General features: G+C 43.0%; 1 protein-coding gene across 5 annotated transcripts in view; it reads left to right on the plus strand.

Annotated features, from left to right (window-relative positions):
• Positions 1-11,951: 11,951 nt before the first annotated feature.
• Positions 11,952-25,735, plus strand: part of ARHGAP44 (Rho GTPase activating protein 44) — a 205,836-nt gene continuing 192,052 nt past the window's right edge. For 4 of the 5 annotated variants that reach the window (XM_025363633.1, XM_025363631.1, XM_025363634.1 and 1 more), the window contains exon 1: positions 11,952-12,337. In XM_025363633.1, coding sequence (XP_025219418.1) covers positions 12,285-12,337 — 53 coding nt within the window. In that variant the 5' untranslated portion in view covers positions 11,952-12,284. The remainder of the gene's footprint in view (positions 12,338-25,735) is intronic. The other variant, XM_025363635.1, reaches the window with a different exon arrangement.

The raw sequence follows: 25,735 nt of genomic DNA on the forward strand, positions 1-25,735 counted from the left end.
ATTTCCCTCCCACCAAAATGCATTATATGACAGTCCCACTTGGTCTGCATCCTCACCAACACTGGTTTAGCCAGTCTCTTTCCATTTTAGCTCTTCCATGGGTGTGTGGTGGAATTTCATTCTCATATCAGCGGCATATATTGGATGATTAACAAGGTTGAACAACTTTTTGTGTTCTTGGGCCATTTGGATAGTGACTGTGGAAAAGTGACCATTCCAATCTCTTGATCTCTTGTCAATGTATCCTGAAGGCGTCTTCCTTTTTCCCATTGATTTGTAGGATTCTTCTCTTTCTTTTTTTTTTTTTTTTTTCTTTTTTGTGATGGAGTCTTGCTCTGTCACCTGGACTGGAGTGCAGTGGCACGATCTTGGCTTATGGCAACCTCATCTCCCGGGTTCAAGCGATTCTCCTGCCTCAACCTCCCAAGTAGCTGGGATTACAGGCACCCACCACCATGCCCGGCTAAATTTTTTTGTATTTTTAGTAGAGACGGGGGTTTTACCATGTTGGCCAGGCTGTTCTTGAACTCCTGACCTCAGGTGATCCACCAGCCTCGGCCTCCCAAAGGGCTGGGATTACAGGCGTGAGCCACCACTCCCAGCCCTGGAGTCTCTCTCTCTATATATACACACACACACATATACACGCACACATGTATACACATATATATACACACACACATCTATCTATCTATCTATCTATCTATCTATCTATCTATCTATCTATCTACCTATTGATCAATCAATCATCTATTTTTCTTTGAGACAGGGTCTTGCACTGTTGCTCTGTTGCCCAGGTTGGAGTGTAGTGGCCTGATCTCGGCTTACTGCAGCTTTGACTCCCTGGGCTCAGGTGATTCTCCTACCTCAGCCTCCCGGGTAGCTGGGACTACAGGCATGCGCCACCAGGCCTGGCTAATTTTTGTGTTTTTTTAGTAGAGATGTTGCCTAGACTGGTCTTGAACCCCTGGGCTCAAGTGATCTGTCCACCGTGGCTTCCCAAAGTGCCGAGATTACAGGGGTGAGCCACCATACCCATCCGGATTCTTTATATATTTTGGAGTTTAGTTCTCTCTCTCTCTCTGTTTTATGAAGGTCGAATGTATTGCAAATAATTCGTCCCACTCTGATGATTTCTTTTTCATTCTGTTTTTTATTTTTTGAGACAGGGCCTCACTGTATTCCCAAGGCTGGAATTCAGTGGCACAGTCTCACTCAATTCAGCCTCCACCCTCCCAGGCTCAAGTGATCCTCCCACCTCAGTCTTCAGAGTAGCTGAGACTACAGGCCCTGCCACCAGGTCTGGGAAACTGTTGATTTTTTTTTTTTTTCCTGTAGAAATGGAGTTTTGGAGTTGCCCAGGCTAGTCTCGAACTCTTGAGCTCGAGTGATCTTCCCGTCTCAGCCTTTCTAAAGTGCTGGGATGACAGACGTGTGCCATGGAGCTTGGCCTTTTTAGTTCTCTTAATGGTATCATCAGAGCGAGACTCTGTCTCAAAAAAAAAAAAAAAAAAAAAAAAAAAAAAAAAAAGAACCAAAGTTCTTAACTGTTAAGTAGTCCAATTTGCCAATATTTCCTTTAAGATTAGAATATTTGGTGTCATGTTTAAGAAATCATTGTCTACCACAAGATCATGAAGAACTTTTTCTCCTGTTTTATATTTTGATTTTTATTTCTTTTGAAAAACAATAATTTTTGAGGTTTGTTTTCCAGAAAAAATGGGTAGTTGATAAACCTTTTCAGTCATTACATGTCGACTTCCTTTTGCCCTCGTTTGTGAATGTTAGGCCAGATGTAGACTTTTGAGTTGCATTTGAGTTATGACCTATTTTCATGGGTGCCCTGTAATCTTGCTCTGAATTTTATTGGCATTGAGCATTGCAGATGTCAGCATGAGGCAAACCAGCTTCTCTTTTTGAAGACAAACTTCTTTTTTTCTGGTGTGTGTGTGTGTGTGTGTGTGTGTGTGTGTGTGTGTGTCTTCGAAATTCAGAAATTTAACCAAGATAGGTCTAGGGATTTTGTTTTTCTTGTGCAGTAATATTTTCTAGCCCTTCGTGAAATATTTTAATTTTGACTTGGGCCTTTCTTCAGCTCTGCAAAATGTTTTTTTGTTTGTTTCTTTGTTTTGTTTTTTGAGACGGAGTTTCGCTGTTATTGCCTAGGCTGTAGTACAACAGCCCGATCTTGGCTCTCCATGACTTCCGCCTGCCAAGTAGCTGGGATTACAGGCCTGCACCACCATGCCCAGATAATTTTGTATTTTTAGTAGAGACAGGGGTTTCTCCATGTTGGTCAGGCTGGTTTCGAACTTCCAACCTCAGGTGATCCGCCCACCTCGGCCTCCCAAAGTGCTGGGATTCCAGGCATGAGCTACCGCGCCTGGCCTTTTTTAGTATTTTTTATGCTTATTTCTTCTTCATCATCTGCTCTGCAAATTCTATTACATATTTGTTTGAATATTTTGAAAAAAGATTCCACGTCTAGTTTCTTTTTCCTCACCATTTCATTGCATTACCTACTTTTTCCCGCTGAATTTTGGGATCATTCTTCCAGCCCATCTTCTAATGCAGTAATTCCATTTTGGGCAGTGCCAGATCTGCTATTTCCTGCCTCTGTGGAGTTTCATTAGTTTGGAAGTCATGCGTTTCTTATCCAAGAACTCTTTCTTGTTTAATGTGGCTCTTCTTCATGGCAACCAGCTCTTGTTATATTAAAGCAGCTTTCTCTCAGTTCTCACCAAGAATACAAATTAGAGTGAAAAAATATATTTCCCTTACTTCTTGCATAACTTTCACTAGCAGCTATTTTCTCTGGATTCTCAGATTAGTCTCCCTGTTTTATGGAGGTCATAGCCTATAATAAAAGCACAGGCATTTGAACTAGAAAAACTTGGGTTTGAATCCTAGTTCTGAACCTTGAATGGCAGTTAACCTAAACCCTCTGAGCTTGGTTTATTTGATAGGTAGAGTCAAACCCTCATTCTAGAGTTCTTCTAAGGATTAAATAAGATAATGTATATTATAGCACTTACAGTAGTACTTGGCTATATAGTTTATTATTATTACCTTCTTCATTCTCATTACTATTATATTGAAATACTAAGTCTTTTTTCTGCTTGTCAGTCTCGCATAGAGAGGTCTGGTTACTTAAGACTTGGTAGCTGAGTTGGACAGAAAGGCATCAGGTCAGAAATGGTGCAGATCTCAGTTTAATTTTCCCCAAGTTACTACACATAGTAAATCTACCTGGCCAGGACTCCCTCACTCAGAAATCACCTGTACCATTTTTTGACAAGATTGTGAAAGGGACCTTTCTCTAATTTCCATGAGTGACACAGAATTGCTCTATTACGTTTGATGAGTTATTTCAAATGGATATTGGAGGGAGAAATGAGTCAAAACTACTGGCTTTTGTTAACATTTTGTTACCAGAAGTTGAATGTAAAATTTACTAAAAATAAAGAAAATTAACACATAAATGTTTTAGATAAAAATGTAGTCAAATATTTCTATCCTTTGGGGATAAGGGAGACTTTCTAAGCATTAAACCAAAGGCATAAAACATAAAGGAAAAGATTGATAGATCTGACCACATCAAAAATGTAGAATTCTTGCTGGGCGCGGCGGCTCACGCCTGTAATCCCAGCACTTCAGGAGGCTGAGGCAGGTGGATCACCTGAGGTCAGCAGTTCAAAAGCAGCCTGACCAACAGGTTGAAACCCTGTCTTTACTAAAAATACAAAATTGGCCAGGTGTGGTGGCTCATGCCTGTAATCCCAACTACTTGGGAGGCTGAGGCAGGAGAATCACTTGAGCCCGGGAGATGCAGGTTGCAGTGAGCCAAGATTGTGCTATTGCACTCCAACCTGGGCAACAAGGGTGAAACTCCATCTCAGAGGAAAAAAAAAAAAAAAAAAGTAGAATTCCTGGAAGATAAAAATCAACATTAGAGATGTTGAAAAGGAAAGGCCAAACTAGAGAAAACATTTGCCATAAGATACAATAGCATTAGTGTAATTAATATGACTACAAAGCTTTTAAAAATTGATAAGAAAATGTAGACCTACAACAGAAAAATGGGTTAAGGACATGGAGAATTAATTAACCAAAGAAGAAATACTAACGGCCATGAAACATGTGGGAAAATGTTTAATGTGGTAAAAACAAGTACAAATTAAAATGGCATAATAATGCTATTTTTCATCTATTCATCTCGCAGGATTATTAAGAGCGGTGATACTCAGCACAGGTTAGAGTATGGAGAAAATGGCGTATTTACACGCTGTAGTTGGGATGGTGAAAATTTCCATTTTTTATCTACAGGATAATTTGGCAATACATATAAAAAGCTTTAAAACATGACACACTTCAGTGCAGAAATTCTGATTATTTAATGTTGATCTTAATTAAATAAATATATGCAAAAAGTTTTAACCATTAACATGTTGATCACAGAGATATTTAGAATAACAGAAGATAAGAAAGAACATATTGTCCTAACAATAGTCTGATCCTATTTTTGAAACACGTTTATAGATTCCCAGTGTTACCTTGATTAGTAAGAATCTGGGCATTTTTCATTTTTTAAATGAATCCTAATTTTCCCATTTTTTCCCTCAATAACGTTAAAATGTATAACACGTTTATATATAAACACATACGCTGCTGGACTTTATTTACTAACATTTTATTAATAATTTTTATATCTATTCTTGTAGGCGATATTGGTTTGTTGTTTTTGCATTTGTGCCATCTTCATCGGGTTTGATAACAGAGTTAAGGCAATTTCATAAAGTGAGTTTGGATGCTTTCATTTTGTTTCTGTGCTCTTAAATAGTTAAGTAGCAGAAGAATTATCTGTTGTTTGAAGCTTTGAAAGTGTTCACCATAAAACCATATGGGCCTGGCTACTTTGGGGAGTATTGTTCCTTGAAAAGTTTTCCAAGTTTTTCAGTGTTCCTGGTCCCCTCATGCTTCCTACCCATTTTTGAAAAACCTGTAGCAGGCCAGGCACAGTGGCTCTTGCCTGTAATCTCAGCACTTTGGGTGGCAGAGGCGGGGGATCACCTGAGGTCAGGAGTTCGAACACAGCCTGGCCAACATGGTGAAACTCCATCTTTACTAAAAATACAAAAATTAGCTGGGCATGGTGGTAGGCGCCTGTAATTCCAGCTACTCAGGGAGGCTGAGGCACGAGAATCGTTTGAACCCAGGAGGTGGAGGTTGCAGTGAGCAGAGATTGCGCCACTGCACTCCAGCCTGGGAGACAGAGCAAGACTCCACCTCAAAAAAAAAAAAAAAAAGAAAAAGAAAAGAAAGAAAGAAAGAAACACCTGTAGCAGTTCATATTCTCCAAGCAAATAAAGAGCTTACTTGAAAATAAGTAAACATAAGATTGCAAAAGTATTCTCTTATACTTTTTTTGCATCTGTGATTAAATCCTTTTTCTCGTGTCTAAAGTTGTGTGTTTTTCTTCTATTTGCCTTTCTATCTATTCATTTTATGTATCTCTTTGAAATAACAAGTCCTGAAATTAATGGATCAATTACACCCTTAATTCATTCTAAGGTCTGTATTGGGCCTGCTGTACAAGTGTTCCCCTGGAGACCAAGACAGAAGACAAGCCACTATCTGGAGAAAGGTTTTTCTTATGGCAGTGGTAAATGTGCCAGAAGGCCAGAGGAAAATGTACAAAGCCTCTTAATGCACAGCTTGGAAGTACGATATATCACTTCCACCCACAGGCCATTAGCCGAAGAAGTCTCTTGGTCAAGTCCTAAGTTATTAAGTGGGAAAATACACTCTGCCTATGATGAGACCATGCAAAGGTCTATTAAGGGAAGGCTGAAAATTGGAGTTAACGACATCTATTAATACCATGCCCAAAGATGGGAACATCTATTACCCTATTTTAAAAAATAGTTTGGACTAACAGATATACTTGAATGGTGCAAGTCAAGTTTGATACCTGCAAGCAAAAAGGTGATTGGAATCTGTAATATCCTTCAGTCGTATTGTAGCACTGAATGTTGTTTTGACACATCAGATACTGTAAGGCATAGGTGTATCTTCTCCAACAGCAATTTATTGAGCAAATAGACTGGCCAATTAATTCCCCAAAACATACTACTTAGAGATTTTGTACTACAAATCCCCATATAGTAGATAAGAAAAGAGTGTCCTGGAGAAGTCCAGCAAGATGATTGGCCATAATTATAATGAGCTCGAGCTTCCTGTTCTGCTTTCTCTCTTCTGTGGACCCCAATGTATAGGATGTTTCAGTCAACAAAGAACTGCATATACCACAGTGATCCCATAAGGGTATAACACTGTTTTTTTTTTTTTTTTTTTTTTTTTTTTTGAGACGGAGTCTCGCTCTGTCGCCCAGGCTGGAGTGCAGTGGCCGGATCTCAGCTCACTGCAAGCTCCGCCTCCCGGGTTCACGCCATTCTCCGGCCTCAGCCTCCCGAGTAGCTGGGAGTACAGGCGCCCGCCACCTCGCCCGGCTCGTTTTTTGTATTTCTTAATAGAGACGGGGTTTCACCGTGTTAGCCAGGATGGTCTCGATCTCCTGACCTCGAAACACTGTATTTTTACCATACTTTTTCTATGTTTAGATGTGTTCAGATAACACAAACACTTACCATCGTGTTACAATTGTCTACACTATTCAGTACAGTGACATGCTATACAGATTTGTAGCTTAGGCTATACCCTATAACCTACGTGTGTAGTAGGCTACACCATCTAGGTCTGTGTAAGTATTTTCTTTCCTTTTTTTTTTGAAATGGACTCTCGCTCTGTCAGCTAGGCTGGAGTGCAGTGGCGCGATCTCAGCTCACTACAAACTCTGCCTCCTGGTTTCAAGAGATTCTCCTGCCTCAGCCTCCCGAGTAGCTGGAATTACAGGCACCCACCACCACACCTAACTAAATTTTGTAATTCTAGTAAAGACGGGTTTTCACCACATTGGCCAGGCTGGTTTCGAACTCTTGACCTCAGGTGATCCACCTGCCTTGGCGTCCCAAAGTGCTGGAATTACAGGCGTGAGCCACCACACCTGGCTGTGTAAGTACTTTCTATGATGTTTGTGCAACAACAAAATCACCTAATAATGTATTTCTCAGAACGTATCCCTGTCGTTAAGTGACACATGAGGTTATTCTGAATTCTGTTCTGTAGACCAGCCTTGTCCAATAGAGCTTTCTATGATGATGAAAATGTTTATTTTACATTGTCTGCTACGGCAACCACTAGCCACAGGTAGTTATTGGGCACTTGAAATGGAAAACTGAAACTTTTGTTTTATTTAACCTAATTTAAAATAATATTTAAGTAACCACATGGAGCTAGTGATCCCCATGTTGGCCAGTGAATGCTTGCTGTCAGAGTAGGGGTTAAAACCATTCTAATTCGGAGGCTTCTAAAGGGAGTATCAGATTTCCACGGAAACATATCTCAGACAAATGGTACTACAACATTGCTGAAGCGAGTAAGAAGCTCATATATTGTTGGCCAAAGCAAGTGACAAGGTCAAAGGGAAGGTCAACAGGAACAGGGACGTGTAATCTTCCCATAGGTCAAAGCTAGGTATATAAGACATAGAAATTTCTTTCTTCTTTTCTCCTCTTCCTCTTCCTCCTCTTCTTTCCCCTTCCCACCGTTCTTCCTCACCTCCCCTTCGTCTTTTGCAAATACTTTTAAATTTTATTTTAAATCTATTCTTCTAGGTGGCACAAATTAAGTTTTAGGCAATTCCATCTTCATTCCCCATCTTGGCCAAAGTTGCCTCCTCCTCCTGATCACCGTCTTTGATCCCAATAGCTTTCATATCCAGCTCTTTCAGGTACATTTGTATATCCCCACACGACACATGCAGACACCAAATCACTGCACATGGCTTAGGTGTAGGGAGCTCTGGGGCTACCACTGGCCTGTGGTACGGGTACTGTAGACACTTCATGTGGATATCTTACTGGTCCTGTGTCTTACAAGGCAGAAGATCTCTGTGAGCTTGGCCACGCCTAGCCTTCACTGCAGGAGCGGTGTACAGTTTCTCCACTGTGCTCAGATGCCCCAAAATGATATATCTGTCTCCAGTCTGCCTGCCCCCAACTTCATTGTTGACCATGGGGAAAAGCCAGACGCATGCTGCTTTCTCAGAGAAACCCACCGTAGCAGTCAGCTTAGACTCAATTATGTTACAGCAACAAACAATCCCCAAACCTCTGATTTAAAACAGCAAAGATACCTTTTTCACTCCAGCTGGAGGGCCACATCGGTGTTCCACAGCAGCCCCCAACTGGTTCATTGCCAGTATTAAGAAGAAGAGGGCAGGATCACAAAATGACTCCTAAAACGTCTGCCCTCAGAAGAAGTGTAAAAGTCACTCCTGTGCATATTCATTGCTCAAAGAAAATCACATGACCGATCTTTAACTCAACAGTAAGGTAAAATAGCATCCTTCCCATAGGCATTGGCAGTGAAATTTTTTGGACATTAATAGTATCTACACAAGCATCATCTACTTTTCTTCTCTCTTTCTCTCCTGCTTTGCAGTCCCCATCACCATTTTCAACATCTTACAGCCTGTGGGTTCTTTATTTAGACTAAGCAGGATGATATATCCTTTATAATCTACTATTTCTGACATAGACTATTAAAGCTCCAAAGCCTGTATTCTGGAAACTTAAAACTCTGTCCTGAAGAACTCTATTCTGTCACATGTGTTTCTGAAGCTCTTGTTTCTGCACTAATATCCCTTCCCTGGGGTAGAAAGCAGAACATGCACTAGCTGCTTCCTGAGTGGAGGGAGCATTCAAAGGAAGACAGAAAATATGTGGAGAAGCCACCAGTTAATAAAATATTATTGGACCACACTCTGTCAGGGGAGGCAGCCAAGGGGATTTCCCTTTGGAACGGAAAAATCTCGGGATTGAAGGCAGGGGCTGGCATGATATCGGAGTTGTCTACCAGAGTTCTTGAGGATTAGTGCTGACCAGTAGAACTTTCTGAGAGGATAGGAATGTTCTTTATCTGTGCTGTCCAATACAGTAGCCTTTAGCCACATGTGGCTCTTAAGCACTTCGAATGTGACTTGGGTGACTGAGGAACTAAATTCTTTTTTTATTTATTTTTATTTTTTTATGATACTTTAAGTTCTGGGGTACATGTACAGAACGTGCAGGTTTGTTACATAGGTATACAGGTGCCATGGTGGTTTGCTGCATCCATCAGCGTCATCTACATTAGGTATTTCTCCTAATGCTCAACCCCCGACAGGCCCCGGTGTATGATGTTCCCCTCCCTGTGTCTACATGTTCTCTTTGTTCAACTCCCACTTATGAGTGAGAGCATGCAGTGTTTGGTTTTCTGTTCTTGTGTTAGTTTGCTGAGAATGATGGTTTACACCTTTGTCCATGTCCCTGCAAAGGACACGAACCCATTCTTTTTTATGGCTGCATAGTATTCCATGGTGTATATGTGCCACATTTTCTTTATCCAGTCTATCACTGATGGGCACTTGGGTTGGTTCCAAGTCTTTGCTATTGTGAACAGTGCCGCAATAAACATACATGTACATGTGTCTTTATAGTAGAATGATTTATAATCCTTTGGGTATATATCCAGTAATGGGATTGCTGGGTCAAATGGTATTTCTAGTTCTAGATCCTTGAGGAATCGCCACACTGTCTTCCACCATGGTTAAACTAATTTACACTCCCACCAACAGTGCAAAAGTGAGGAACTAAATTTTGAATTTTAATTAGTTTAAATTTCAACAACCACTTGTGGTGAGGGGCTACTATATTCAACAGTGCAGTTCTAGAAGTTACCAGAGATAGTGTTGCTAAAAGTCATACAGTGACCTTAATGTTTTACTATTATTTATACACATAAAAAGCATGTTGTACTTTGCTTTTTTAAAAATCTCAAAATGGAAATAATTTCACTTAATATAGACATCATATAGACATTATAGGTACAACATAGTTGCTTAAAAGCAAATAATGGCCGGGCGCGGTGGCTTAAGCCTGTAATCCCAGCACTTTGGGAGGCCGAGACGGGCGGATCACGAGGTCAGGAGATCGAGACCATCCTGGCTAACACGGTGAAACCCCGTCTCTACTAAAAAATACAAAAAACTAGCCGGGCGAGGTGGCGGGCGCCTGTAGTCCCAGCTACTCGGGAGGCTGAGGCAGGAGAATGGCGTGAACCCAGGAGGCGGAGCTTGCAGTGAACAGAGATCTGGCCACTGCACTCCAGCCTGGGCGACAGAGCAAGACTCCGTCTTAAAAAAAAAAAAAAAAAAAAGCAAATAATGCCTTCGTTTATTCACTGGCTAGAGCTGTCTGACCTAATAAGCAGAGGCTAAATTCACAATTAATTAAAGATTTCATGTTCATTCAGCCAAGACATGCCTCAAACCATTTTTTGTTTAGCTGGCCAGCAAGATACTTAGAGCCATATTTAGGACATCTTGCAACTATAATCAACATATGCAAAATATCCCGTTTCAAAGAAGATCCTTCCTTTATAAGATTAGTAATTCTGTTGTACGAATAGGATTTTTCTCTATTATGCTAAGTATAATCATTTTGTAGTAAATGAATATGGCAATGTACTACATGAAAATTTATATGTAATTTGATTATTGGTAATTTAACAAATAGTTCTCTTACCGGAGTTCAGGAAGCATATTTCTCTATCTAGGGATGAGGAAACAGAGGTTTGGAGAGGTTAGGCAATTTTCCTAAGGTTATATAACAGGTATGTGGAATTCTGACGCAGGAACTCCTATCTGTTTAATCCTAAGCGCCTAGCACCCAACAATACTGCTCTTACTTGATAGATAATGATAAAACCTTGATATATAATGATAAAACCTAACTGCAATCACCTATCTTTTTCTTTTTTCTTTTCTTTTTTTTTGAGACAGAGTCTAGCTCTGTCGCTCAGGTTGGAGTGCAGTGGCACAATCTCGGCTCACTGCAACCTCTGCCTCCCGGGTTCAAGCGATTCCTCTGCCTCAGCCTCCCGAGTAGCTGGGATTACGGGCGCCCACCACCACGCCCAGCTAATTTTTGTATTTTTAGCAGAGACAGGGTTTCACTGTGTTGGCCAGGCTGGTCTCGAACTCCTGACCTCATGATCCACCCGCCTTGGTCTCCCAAACTGCTGGGATTACAAGCGTGAGCCACTGCGCCTGGCTCACCTATCTTTTTCTAAGGATAGAGAACGAAGAAGCCACAACCCCTTTCAAGGAACCAGCTGACGTCCATGGGATGCTGTGGTGCAGGACACTTGTGGGGTGCTACAGCTCATGCCCCTTGGTTTCCTGCTGGTGGAAGGGAAATGGGACTAGATACGAGATTGGCGTCTAAGCCATACAAAAAAGCTGTCTCAGACAGGTTGGGCCAGTAAGCACAATGTCACTATCTATATTGGCTTCTGGTTACCTATTGGGTTTGGTTTGGTAAAAATTAAGAATCAGACTTCTGGGATGCAAGCTATGCCGAGTTCAAAATCTGCTGTCAGCCCCTGTGTTTCAAGCGTAACCCTGAACCTCATCATTAATCAGGTGACCTTAGACCGTTTTATCAGCCACGTATCTGCTAGCATAAATCTCCCTTCTGTGAATTGAGAACACAGATGCCTCACATTCACTAAAAATACAATCAGAGACAGATGCTCACTTTCTTTATTTGCTGTTGTATTCTTGGTCCCACTTTGCCATTTTTAAAACAGGAAAACGTTTCCCTTACTTGAACGCTAAAGTGCAAAGCTGCTGTGGACGCTGCCTTCTTCCACCTCCGCACTCCACTGTCCTTGCAAACTTTGGACAGAGGAAAGGTGGGCACGGGGCGCGAAACTACAAGTCCCGGCATGCACGGCGTTCTCCGCACAGGCGCACGGGGACAGCCCGGCCAGCCGGCCAGCCAGCCTGCGGAGACTCCCGGGTCCCCGCGCCGGACTGGGACTGGGGGCAGGCAGCCCGGGCGGAGCGGGCCGGTGCCGAGGGCGGCCCCGGGCATTGCTCTGCCCCGGGCATTGCGCGGCGCGCGTGAGGGGGATGCGGCAGGAGGCGGCGCGGCGGGAGGAGGCGTAGGCGGCGGTGCCCTCGGGAGGGAGCTGCGCGCGGGCCAGACGGCTCCCGGAGGCTCCGCAGTGCCGCCGCCGCCACCCGGGAGGCTCCGCGCGGGAGCCATGTAACCCTGCGGCGGGCTCCGGGCTGCTCCGTCCTTCCCCAGCTCCTGGGCTAGCGCGGCAGCGGGGCCACGATGAAGAAGCAGTTCAATCGCATGCGCCAGCTGGCCAACCAGACGGTGGGCAGGTAGGTCACCCGCGGGCACCGGGGCCGGTGCGCGCCCGCGAGGCTGCATCCGCCGGGGCGCGCAGGTGATGGATCCCGCCCGGCCTCCTGTCCTCCTTCCTTCCGTCCCTTCCCCTGCAGCAGTTGCCTCCAGGCGCTGCTCGCAGACGCGACCCCTCCTCCCTGAACTTCCTAGACCCCGGAGCCCTTCACACGCGCCGCCTTCTGCTCCGGGCTCCGGTTGCCAAGCGCAAAGTGTGACGCATCCTTTACCTGCGTCCCCGGCTGCCCCTTCGCTTCGTCCTCCCTGCCTTTCTCCCTTCTCCCTCTGGCCGCCTATCTTCCTGGAAACAGGTGTTTGCTCAGATTGTGCTGGAGGCAGCTGAACCGCAGTCGGTCTCCGGAGATCTCTTTCCTCCCCTCCCCTGCGCCGAGTTCAGGGCTGCTCCCGGGTCCAGGGAAAGTGCTGGGCCTGGTTGGCCTGCCCCTCCCGCCGTGTTTATTTTCAGGGACTATGGCTGTACGAGATTCTGGATCACTTTCCTGGCCGGGTTTCTTAAGGCGTTTGGTTGGGGGAAAGAGTGAGGGGTGGGAGAGGAAGGAAGGTGCTGGTGGAATGGCGTTGCTGCCTGCTTGGTGTTAAGACTGATTTCAGTGGAGGGAGGGAGGCTGCAAAAACGAGGCCCAAGTCCTCGGGAAGATGAGAATCGCAGCCAGGTAGGGGAGGGGGACAGAGGCCCCACAGTCAGAAGAGTCAGGCCCGGGGAAGCTGCAAGACCCCGCCTGCTGCCATCACGGTGAAAATGGGCTACATCTGGACTCCAGGAGCGGCTCTGCAGAGTGCCAACATCTATTAAGGTTACGTAAAAATCCTGGTGGGTCTCTCCCAAGACGAGGCATTCTTTGAGCACAGGATCGTTAGGTAGAGGGGATTTTTCCTGGAACCCGTACTCCTGGGGAGGGATTTCCGCTGCTGCTGTGGCAAAGGAATTCAGGTGTGCAGTTCTAAAGCAATCAGAAAGCAAAGAATCCAGCCTTGGGTGCAGTTCATATGCAAGCTCAACGCATCGAGGGCTCTCCACTAGGTTTACCGAGAAACCAAATACCTTTCCGGGGTGGGAAGTGGAGCCTGAACTGGCACCTGGTAGGATGGGGGTGGGGACAGCCCTGGGGAATAGGGGACATCTGAACTCCCATCTAAGCATACTGCCCTAGTTACAGTGGGCATTTGAGGGCAGGGGATGCGGTGGCTTCTTATGCTTCCAGGGACTCCAGATGGTTTCCAAGTAACAATGTCTAAAATTGACTTGGATTCATTTTTCCTTCCCAAACACATGTGCTTTAACATGAGGGGGAATTTATGAATAGCAGAGTCAGATTAGCCCAGATTTCTGGCATGGTATTGCCACAGATATAGCCTCACGTGGACTGCCTTTTGATGTGTTGGATGCCGAGATAGTGTTTCCTGGTATTCGTTGTTTAGCAGATGACAGTCAAGCCGACCCGTCTTTAATATCTTGGCTTCTTCATCACCCTGCAGGCGGGCATTGACCATCACCTGAGACCAGCCCAGTGACCAGGAGGCCCCTGACACTAGACTTAGGTTGCTGGTTTCTCTGGGTCTTGGGGTTTCCGTGCAGTGCTAGGATCTAAATGTTCAGAATGTGTTTATGCCTCCTTCCTGGGCTTCCTGAAACACAATTCTGTTTTTTCAGGACCTGTTTCGAAATGGGGGAACTTTTTGTGCCATGGCATCGTATCTTATTTTTCAGCCTCATCCGTGGGGGGAATGCAAAATGGTGAGGGGAGGTTGGATTTCAGAAAAAGTGGTCTTAGGTATTGAGAGCACGTTCTTGGAAGTCCAAGCAGCTGGTCACCAAGAGGTTCTTTCCTCTTCTTTGTTGGGACGCTGGTGGATGTTGGCATATGGATGAATTCTGCGTTTCTCCGTTGGTAGCCATTGTGTTGTGCACTGGGGCCAGGTGAGGGCCAGCCTGTATGGCTTTTGATGAAATCCAGAGCAAACCTTTTAAAGCAAAAACCAGTTCGTGTGACCTTGCTGCTGAAAAGCTTCCAGCGACACCTCATTGCGCTTAGCATCTCACATCTTGCCAGGGTCCTGCAGGACCACCCTTGGTTGGCTTTTTTTCTTAACTCTTTTTTCTCCCCATTCTCATCTCTTCCACTCTTTCCACATTCGTGGAGCTCTAGCCATGTGGCCTTTCTTGCCCCAAACACACTGAGCTCATATCTACCTTGAGGGTTTTGTTTTTAATGTTTTCCCTTTTTTTTTTTTTTAACTTGGCTGAGAATGTGCTCCTTCCAAGTAGCTTTTTCTCATCATTTCAGTCTTGGTTCTAAGACCTTCAAGAGGCCCTTCCTTCCCTATTTACCTCCAGCTCATCGTTTTTTCATTTCTGGACAGCACTCATCACTGATTGAAACGCTTTTATTTTTTATTTCCTTGTCTGCCTGCTTCCAGCCGAATATATTGATTGCTGTCGTATGCCTGTGTAGACAGTGCAGTGCCGTTTAGGCTACTGACTCTCAATCGATGTTTATTGCCTAGATTAAAACAGCTTACCCCAGGGTCCATGAGGGTCGGCGAGAGATGCAGCATTTCTTCTATTATTGAGAATGTTTTGGGTTGCGATCCTGTGAGTATTGGAGTAAAACAACCCACAGTTGCTTGTTAATTTCTTAAATCAGAAGCACATAGGATTGGAATTTGGACTTTAGGTGTACAGTCATAAAGCACTTGTTTTTTTATCCTTGTGTGTTTCTAAAGTTTTCCTCTTTCTGAGGGAGGACTGAGAGGACTGAAAGTCCTTCCTCACGGCTCGCCTTCCCTAAGTTGCAGGTTCTGGAGTTCTGAATATAAAACTTCAAGTCATTTTAACAATGTAGGAGTTACCCTACTTAAACATACTCTGTTGGGTTACTAGTACTTTCTCTTGAAGTGCTTACATCCAAGGCGTATTGAGGGCGTCAGCAACTATGAAAAGATTTGATAAAACCCATTGTATTTAACTGAGAAAAGTTTCAGCCCCTCCTTGGTCTGTTTCCTTAGTCTGCACATGTTCCTTCTGCTTTGAACCTTCCCCTTTCTGTCCCTTCACTTCAGTCCGTCCTTTGGGAGACACTCCCTGGCCGCTGTGTGCCTCATGGTTAGGAGGACAGGCTTTTTCCACAGGGACAGGTTTAGTTTGTTGCTGACTATGGAATCCTAAGCTTAATTCTCTGCACATTAATTTTCTAACTTGCAAAATGGGAGTAATAAGGATTGTACTGTGGTACTGTGGAAACTGCAGTGATAACATGAGGTACTGTGAGAAGTGGCCGGGCGTGGTGGCTCACGCCTGTAATCCCAGCACTTTGAGAGGCTGAGGCAGGCGGATCACGAGGTCAGGAGATCGAGACCATCCTGAATAACACGGTGAAACCCCGTCTCTACTAAAAATACAAAAAATTAGCTGGGCATGGTGGCGAGCGCCTGTAGTCCCAGCTACTCGGTAGGCTAAAGCAGGAGAATGGTGAACCCGGGAGGTGGAGCTTGCAGCGAGCAGAGATCTCGCCACTGCACTCCAACCTGGGTGACAGAGCAAGACTCTGTCTCAAAAAAAAAAAAAAAAAAAAAAAAAAAGAGATACTGTGAAAAGTACCTAGCAGTGCTCAGCACTAGAAAATGCTTCATAAATAGTAGCTACAAGTATATCTGGGCAAATGTTCTGAGTGCTATTGAATTATATGTACTATGGTATATGTACATTTATTAGATACCTACTGTGTGCCAGACACTGCTCTGGTTCAGGGAGTATTGCGGTACAGGGCAAACAAAATTCCTGTTCGCTTGGAACCTGCATTCTAGACCGAGTGCCGTGGCGCACAGCTGTAATCCCGGCACTTTGGGAGGCCAAGGAGTGTGGATCACCTGAGGTCAGGAGTTCGAGACCAGCCTGGCCAACATGGCAAAACCCTGTCTCTACTAAAAATACAAAAATTAGCTGGGCATGGTTGCAGGCGCCTGTAATCCCAGCTATTGGGGAGGCTGAGGCGGGAGAATCGCTTGAACCCCGGAGATGGAGGTTGCATTGAGCTGAGGTTGTGCCACTATGCTCCATCCTGGGTGACAGAGTGAGACTCCATCTCAAAAACAAAAACAAACAAACAAAAAAGGAACCTGTATTCTAAAAGCATGCTATGGTTATAATGGCTCACTTGTATTACAATTTTTATATTTTGTCATTTACTTTTCCCCACTAGACTTTAAACTCTTTGGAGGCAGGGACAACTGCCCTAATACTGCCCTGTGTAGAAGGTCCTCTGTCATTCTTTGGCAATGGAATGAGTAAGTGAACAATAAGATCCATGAGCTATAGATAAGGGAGTCTTTTGAAGTAGTTCAAAGATGGGGAAAGCTCCTGATACCATGTTTCTTGAACGCTGTGATGGTGGTCAGAGGAGAAAGGAACAGCTGCACTGCTGGGCATTGGAAGGATAGAGCAAGATTTAAGGGAGAATTTGGTTCAGGCCTGATTGATGGCAGCATTTTTCTTTTTACCTTCGAGAGAGTCTAGTGGCTGCTGGAGTGAGAAGCATACCAAAAGGCATAGAGTATATTTCTTGGAAGTGACATTTGGTTGGTGTTGGGTGGAGCAAAGCCCTGAGCTAAAATTTAGCACCCAAGAGACGTACTAAGAGAAAAAAAATGGAAGAAGTAATGGCACCTTGATTTGGTGGGGAGGACTTTTTTTTTCCAGTCTGCACAGGGGGTTCACATCCTCAGAGGGCTGTCACGAGGTTGGAGGGAGCCTGGTCCACTGAAGTGCCCACCAAATGGTTGAGGTGGTTCGTTGTCACTGAACACCCATTCAGTCTTCCAAAAATAATGTTGGCCTCCTAAGTAGAAAAGGATTCTTAGAAACGATTTCAACAGCTACTGCCCAGTGATGGCCCAAGTGAGGTTTATGCTCTTGTTTAAAATGGATGATGTTCAAAGTGTCTGGGAGTAGGTGAGGAGCGGTGCGTGTGTGGGAAGGAGAAGGCTGGTTGGGTCGGCTTGAAGTGTGTGGATTTAGAGGCTATGAGTTGGGGAGTGAAGACAAAGTTTTGTCCCTGGAGCCCTGTTTTCTATTCCTTGACTGCTTCGCGTACATTGCAAAGCAGGCTTGGTTTCCGATGCACAGCTTTGCAAGTATCGTTGCTGCTGTGCAGCTCTTGGAATTCAGCTGCAGAGGCCCAAGCATTAGCCAGTGGTGGGGAGCCTGGGAGCTGGATGCTGAGGCCGCAGCAGCCTCCAGGAGCACTGGTGCTGCAGACATTTTTGTTTGGGCCAAAGCTGCCAAAGTCAGTGAGGATCTTTTCCTTGAAGGTTTCTCTGAGACACTGCCCTGCCTTGTAGTAGCCCTTCTGAGAGCCATGACCCAATGAATAGGACATTAGAGGAAAATCAGAACCAATTCCAAATTTGGCTTTGGACTGCTTTGTTCCTTCCCTTCTATTTCCCTTACAGTGGGTTAGACCTGCCAGACCAACACAGGTCCTGCCATGGGCTTCCTGTTAGCCCAGCAGGGCTGGGCAGACCCCAACCTGTCCCCCAAGGAGCGCTGCGCACATTGGGTCTCAGAGCAAAGTTTTTCATTAGAGTTTTATGGAAGCCCAGGCCTTACTGCCTGTTGTGCTGTATATATGTGAAAGATAACAGAGTGTACTAACCCACTGATTACTGGGCTAGCAAATCTGGAGAGAATATTCTTTGCTCTTATCTTCTAAGATCCTTACTGTGTGGGTCTGCTGGGTTTCACCTTCTGCTGAGCTGCTCTCAGCAGTCAGCCTGAAGCTGCCTAGATTTCCTGCAGAATTCCGTTATCCCAGACCTGCAAGTCATTGTGAGGAAGCCATGCTCTTAAATAGCAATTAATCATATTCCTTTCCATTTTGTCTCCATCAAAGAAACTTATCAGTGATTTTTTTTAATGATGGGCAATAAGGACCATTTTTTTTTTTTCCTCTAGAGAAAGCGAATCAGTAGCCATACGAATATGCTGGTAATTTATAGTCATTCCTTTTAGAGGGGATTAGTAAGTATCCCTTTTATTAGTAATCAAGAGCAGATTATTTCAGATGCTATTTGATAAAGACAGCAAATAATACAATTATGCTTCAGCTCTGTGTGGAGGTAGTTGTAGATCAGGCAGGAGGTTGTGGGGGAGAGTCAGAGAGTCAGGCCTCTTCCTTGGGGCGTGGGGCACCCTATTGAGCCGGCACCTGGAACTCCACCGCCTTTGGGAAGCTTGTGGCTGTCTAGCAATTTCAAATTCCTTTTTCTGTCCAGGAAGCAGATGTTTTGCTTTCATTTTCCAACTTTAGAGCTTATTTTTAGAATAAATGTTTATTTTCCCACAGAATTCAATTTACTTTTTTTAACCTTCATTTTGGTTATATAAGTAATATTTGTTTATGGTAGAAAAATCGTAAACTTATGGATGGGCTAAAAGGAAAAAAAAAATCACCTATAATCTCATTACCCAGAGACCATAGTTAATATTTTGGATATAGTCTTTCAGTTTTTGAGAAGTATATATATATATTCTTTAAAAAGTGTAGAGACCATACTCTGTATACTGTTTTGTAACCTGTTTTTTTCCCTTCATATTACATCTTGGATATGATCCCACGTCAATAACTGTTAATCCCCAGCGTAATTTTTCAAGGCTATATAATATTCCACTGTAGTTAACTCATTTTCTTTTGCCATTCACTTAGCAAATATTTCTCATGAATTTAGCTTCTTAGGATGAAGTCTTAGAAATGTAATTGCTGGGTCAAAGAATATGTGAATTTTTAAGACTGTGAATGTGTATATTATACACACACACACACACACACACACACACTACTTTCACTGCAGCCTTGAACTCCTCTGCTCAAGCGATCCTCCATCCTCAGCCTCCCCAAGTGCTGGGATTACAGGTGTGCAACACCCTACCTGGCTCCACCTCTTTTATTTTCTAGTGAGGCTGAATTTTTTTTTTTTTTTTTTTTTGAGACGAAGTCTCACTCTGTCACCCAGGCTGGAGTGCAGTGGCATGATCTTGGCTCACTGCAAGCTCTGCCTCCCGGTCCTGCCTCAGCCTCCCGAGTAGCTGGGACTACAGGTGCCTGCCACCACACCTGGCTAATTTTTATTATTATTATTATTTTTTATTTTTAGTGGAGACAGGGTTTCCCCATGTTAGCCAGGATGGTCTCGATCTCCTGACCTCGTGATCTGCCCGCCTCAACCTCCCAAAGTGCTGGGATTACAGGCGTGAGCCAGCGCGCCTGGCCTTGAGGCTGAACATTTTTAAAGTTCTCTTGACATTAGTTGCCTTTTCTAAATTGCCTGCATTTGTCTTTGCCCCATTTTTCTAAAGTCATGTTCACAATTGTTTTCTTATTGATGTTAAGGTAATTTTTAATATATTAAGCATATATATGCTTTGTCACACACATCTCCCTACTGGTTTTAAAAATTTTTGTTGTATGTCTTTCTTTTTTTGGCCATATATAAATTTAACATTTTGTGATCTTAAGTCTATCTATTTGTGGTCTGTTCTTCAATGTTATGTTTGGGGATACTTTGCCAAGACGCAGATTATATAAATATGCGTACATTTTTATTACTATTTATAATAATTTCATTTTACCTTCAGATCTCTAATATGTCAGTCATTGATTTTGATGTATGACATGGCTTAGGTATAATACTTAGGCTTTTTAAAATTGATTATCCCGCTATTGAATAGTGTAATTCATACCCACCATATTGAAATATCATCATCATTATGTACTAAAACATTTCATCTACTTTTATCTTTTTCTAGGATTTCTAGTTTGTTTTCTTGTCTATTGGTTCTGGTAGGAATTTAAGACAGACTCAGCTACCCAGATAAGCAGTGGTGGGTTAATCCTTATCATGAGACCCCATCCATTGGGTGGGAGTGGAGTCAGGCTGAAACTCCTCGCTCAGCTTCAACCCGGGCCGCCCCTGGGTCTTCAGAGCTCAACAGCCTTTGCCTAAGGATCTTGCTGTGTCTTAACCACAGTTAACCTCCAAATTGCTCCGTTATGAAAGAAAGTTGATCAGTTTTCTTGACTGTGCTCATTTGTTTATTGTCTCTCAGTATTACTTTTTAAAAGTATATATTAAGATGGAGAAAAATGGACATTTTTACAATATTGAGTATAATGAGAATTCTTCTCATCTGGGAATAGGGCATGTGTATTCCAATCTATTTATAATCCTATAAAGTAGTTTTTGTCCGTTTCGCTCCTATACAATTTTGCTTTTACTTATAGGTAATTTGTCAGTGTTGTTACTGTAGCTGCAGTGATTTGAATCTTTTCTTAAATTATATATTTTTTCTTACTCTTTATTGCTGCAATATAGCAATGTTGTTGATTTTTATGTAATTATCTTAACAACTGCCTTCATGAATTATCTCATTACTTTTAAATACTTTTTTTAAAAAAATTAAGTCTGTGGGATTTTCTAGGTAGACAATTGTATCTTCTGCAAATAATAATTTTATATTTTACTCTCTAGTGTTTATACTTATTTTCTCATCTAATTGCGTTGCCTAGGACTTACAGAACAGTGTTAAAATATTGTGGCAATATGTGGGCATTCATGTCTTATTAACCTCAATTAAAATACATGATGATTGGTTTGAGATGTTTTATTTTTTAATTATGTTACATATTGCATAATTTTATTATTTTACTTTGAGTTTTTTTTTGACATCAAACTTAAATTTGATTTATCATGGCCTTTGCAGATAATCACAATGTGTTTTTTTCTTGGATTTTAATATCACTCAATAATTTATTCCATATGTATTTACTGGGCACTCTTATGTTCCAGGCATCATTGATACATCAATGATAGAGTCGGTACCCATGAGGAGCTTGTGCTTTGGGTGCTTGAACCTTAGTAGATTTTCTGATATTGAGCTCTCCTTGCTTTCCTGCAATTAATCTTGACTGTGGTGCGTTCATGTTTTTCTGTACTGCTTGATTTAATTTATTATTTAGGATGTTGGCATTCAGCATTCATAAATGAAAGCATTTGATTTTTTTCCCCCATATGTGTCATGTTTTGTTAATTGTGTAAAATGAGTTGTTCATTGTTCTTTTTGTTCCTATAGAATGGTAAGATGGAGAAGTACTCGTTCTTTGAAGATAAAAACAACTTTCCAAGGGTGTTTTCTAGATGTCATTCTTTGACAGTTTTCCAGATTTCTTGAATGGTTATTGGACTGTTCATGTTGTCTGTCTTTTCTTGAGTCAGTTTGAATAACATATTTGATAGAAAAGCATTCATTATGTTATGATTTTAAAATTTAATAGAATCTTTTTGAGTATATCGTCGTTATTTCCATTGTCGTTCCTAATTTACAATTCTCTTTTTCCCTTGGACAAGTTTTGCCCCTGAGGAAGTTCTCTCCCTACCCAGGTCAGCTCTTCGGTTTAGGCTATTCTCATTTAGATTTCTTTCTCATTAGCTTTTGATCGGCATATATGTTTTCTAGTAAATTCTGCTTTTTTCAGATTCTTTCCTCCTGATTTCCCTGGGTTTACTTTGTTCTTTTCCTGGTCTTCAGTCTTCCATGTGGTATTAGGATAGATTAGGCTCTGCTATGATAACACATGAGCTCTGGAATTTCAGGGACTTAACATAGCAAAAGCTTCCTTTAAGCTCATGTGAATGTGATGTAAGTCAGGAGGACTCCCATGGACAGCTCTCCTCCTCTGTGTGTGATTCTGGAATCTAGTCTATCCATCTTCCCCTCCACCTCAAAATCTCAGTATGTGGTTTTCGGTAAGTGCTAAAGGTAAAAGAGAATATAGAAGTGATATACTGGCTCTTAGATGCCTGGGCCTGGAATTCACAAACGTCACTTATGTTCACTTTTCATGGGCCCTCGCTAGTACCCAGGATATGACTGGAGACAGGAAGCCTTCACCCCTGTTGAATCTCCAGCAGTCTTCTTTCTCTCTACTTCCACTGTGCATAACTGTCTTTTGAATCTGCAGTCCTCTCTGCCCTGTCCTACCCTCCGATGTTCAGGTATGCTCACTGCAAACTCCGCCTCCCGGGTTCAAGCGATTCTCCTGCCTCAGCCTCCCGAGTAGCTGAGATTACAGGCACCTGCCACCATACCAGGCTAATTTTTGTATTTTTAGTAGAGACAGGGTTTCACCATGTTGGCCAGGCTGGTCTTGAACTCCTGACCTCAGGAGATCCACCCACCTCAGCCTCCCAAAGTGCTGGGATTACTGGGATTACAGGTGTAAGCCACCGCGCCCAGCCCGAGAAAATTAATTTTTTATTTTGAACCCTTTCTACAACAGGGAGAGGAATAATGAAGAGAACAGAAATTATCCTACCGTACTGGAATGGCACCTACTTTATGGGGTTCTTGTCAAGGTTAAGTAAGATAATAAATATAACATCCTTAGAATAACCCCTGGTTGTAATAAATAAATGACAGTCAATAAATGACAATAAATGACAGTCAATAAATGACACTCAATAAATGACAGTTACTACCAGTATTCCTTGCTGTGCTGAAAGTGTCTTTGACATGAAGCATTTATTTTGTTACATTTGTATTCCTCATTACCTGAAAATTACAACTTGAAATTGATACCCATTTGTCGTCTTTTCCCAAATCAAACCCAGTTTTTCTGTATGTAGCCAAGAGCATGCCTGAAGGCAGTACCTTGAGGTATCAGTAATTGTAATGGTTTCACTCCTTGAATCTCCACTGTGACTAATAGTTATTGTATCACTCAATTTAAGTCTAGCTTAAGCTGCTGTAACAAAAGCCCCCAAATCTCAGCTGCTTACAGCACTGGCCAGTGGAGGGTTAGAGGCAGCTCTTCTGAGACCCAGGCTGCTGTGGGCTCAGTTCCACACATGGGGCAGTGATGGCAGAGGCAGTAAATGAGGATGTGATAAGTTATATCCTGGCTGTGAATATTTCTTCTGAAAGTGACACCTGCCACTTCTACTCTCAAAGTAGAAGGCAATCCTGATACCGGCCAAAAGAAATAGAGCCACAGAAGCCACATCTGTGTCATCTGTTTTCAGGAACTAGGTTATGCAGTTTATAAGTGTTATTTTAATTCACTCATTGCAACATCTCTGTGAATGGGACTATTTACAGCTCCATTTCACAGATGGGGAAATAGAGGCTAAAAGCGGCAGAACCAGATTTGAACCAGGGCCTAAGTAGGTCAGTCGTAGGCAAATGCCTGTCCTGCTCCTCTCTCCCTAATCTTGTTATTTCTGCTGCCTCAGAGTCCCTCAAAGTTACTTCAGTTTAGGTGGTTTTAGAAATGCTAATTAACTGCTCATGACTTGAATAAAAGTAAAAGTGTCACATTCATTCAAGATAATTGAGTGTCTTGTATATACCCTTAACCACCAGGAGCATCAAGTGAAATTTCTGCCAATAGAAGATTCTTTCACTTTGTTTTTTATTGCAATTTCAGCAGAAAAGGTAAGAGAAAGTTCTTTGCAGCTCTGTGCTGAGAGACAGCAGTTTATCTGCAAAAGCCCCTACAGACTCCTGTGTAACACGTTAACCAAACAAGGACCTGAAAACATACAATCTAAGAAAGGAATGTGAAAAGTGGACAGAGCTTTTAGCACTAGGAATCTCGTGCACACTGTTGCCTTTGCAGATGTGTGTGCACACTGGCTTGGTGTTCACAGATGCCGTTTAAGGGTGTCCTCTGACGGACACTTGTGCAGTATGGCACAGGCCTTCCTGTTTTATCCTCCCTCTTAAGAGTAAGTTCCCCTAAGAGTAGGTACTCTTAAGAATCCCTCTTAAGAGTAGGTTCTTGGCCGGGCGCAGTGCCCCAAGCCTGTAATCCCAGCACTTTGGGAGGCTGAGACGGGCGGATCACGAGGTCAGGAGATCAAGACCATCCTGGCTAACACGGTGAAACCCCGTCTCTACTAAAAAATACAAAAAACTACTGGGCAAGGTGGCGGGCGCCTGTAGTCCCAGCTACTTGGGAGGCTGAGGCAGGAGAATGGCGTAAACCCGGGAGGCGGAGCTTGCAGTGAGCTGAGATCCGGCCACTGCACTCCAGCCTGGGCGACAGAGCGAGACTCCGTCTCAAAAAAAAAAAAAGAGTAGGTTCTGGTGTCTCCCCCATTTTCTATACAAGTCTCAGAGCAGATGAGTGCCTTGTTGCTGTTGGTTGCCTCGTTGGTGAGGGAAGTGGTTTGAGATTTGCTTCCAGAAATGCTGGCTCTGACATTGATATTTTTCATCACTGTACTTTAATGACTCTGCAGTAGGGAAAGAAGCATAAAAAATTAAATACCTAACATTAATGGAATGATTAAGTAAATTCTGGTACATTTACACAATTGTAACTATTAGTGTTTTTATGACATTCAGAAAACGTCTAAGGGCTGAGAGAGATGTTTACGATAAGGAAACAGGATATACGAGTGCGTACAGGGTTAAGATTGTACAGTATTTTAAAAAATGCATAGAAAAGTCTGGAAGGAAATCAGGAAAGACTAGAAGATTAAGCATAAAATGTTATCTCTGGGCAGGATTATGAGTGATTTGATTTCTGCTGCTTATGCTTTTCTTTAACTTCCAAATTTCTTTTTTTTTTTTTTTTTTTTTTTTTGAGACGGAGTCTTGCTCTGTCACCCAGGCTGGAGTGCTGTGGCCGGATCTCAGCTCACTGCAAGCTCCGCCTCCCGGGTTCCCGCCATTCTCCTGCCTCAGCCTCCCGAGTAGCTGGGACTACAGGCGCCCGCCACCTCGCCCGGCTAGTTTTTTTGTATTTTTTAGTAGAGACGGGGTTTCACCGTGTTCGCCAGGATGGTCTCGATCTCCTGACCTCGTGATCCGCCCGTCTCGGCCTCCCAAAGTGCTGGGATTACAGGCTTGAGCCACCGCGCCCGGCCCCAAATTTCTTAAAATAAACGTGTATTTTATTGAAGAGAGGAAAAAAAAAAAAAAAAAAAAGCTTCCAGGACTCAAAGTAGACAACTGTAGTCAGAATTTCTTAGAATGGTATTTAATTTTAAATTTGGGGCCCTGAAATGTCTAAGTACAAATATGTTTCAAGTTGCCTCGGCTCCTGGTTTTAAATGTGAGAAACCTCTTATCTTTAATGTTCTGGAAGGAACATCATGTCAGATCTCATTTTCTAGGATAAAATAGTCTGCCATTGGAAAATGATATGCTAATAGCCTTTTGGGTCATTGCTACTAATTTTAAAGACATAACATTTTGAGACTTGGTCTGCATGACACATAGCTGAAATTTGCTGGTTCCCCCATAATCGGTTAGGGTTCTCTGGGTGCAGCAGCCGAAATAGGCTCGAGCTAATTTT

The sequence above is a fragment of the Theropithecus gelada genome, chromosome 16 (genome assembly GCF_003255815.1).
Source record: "Theropithecus gelada isolate Dixy chromosome 16, Tgel_1.0, whole genome shotgun sequence".
NCBI lineage: Eukaryota > Metazoa > Chordata > Mammalia > Primates > Cercopithecidae > Theropithecus > Theropithecus gelada.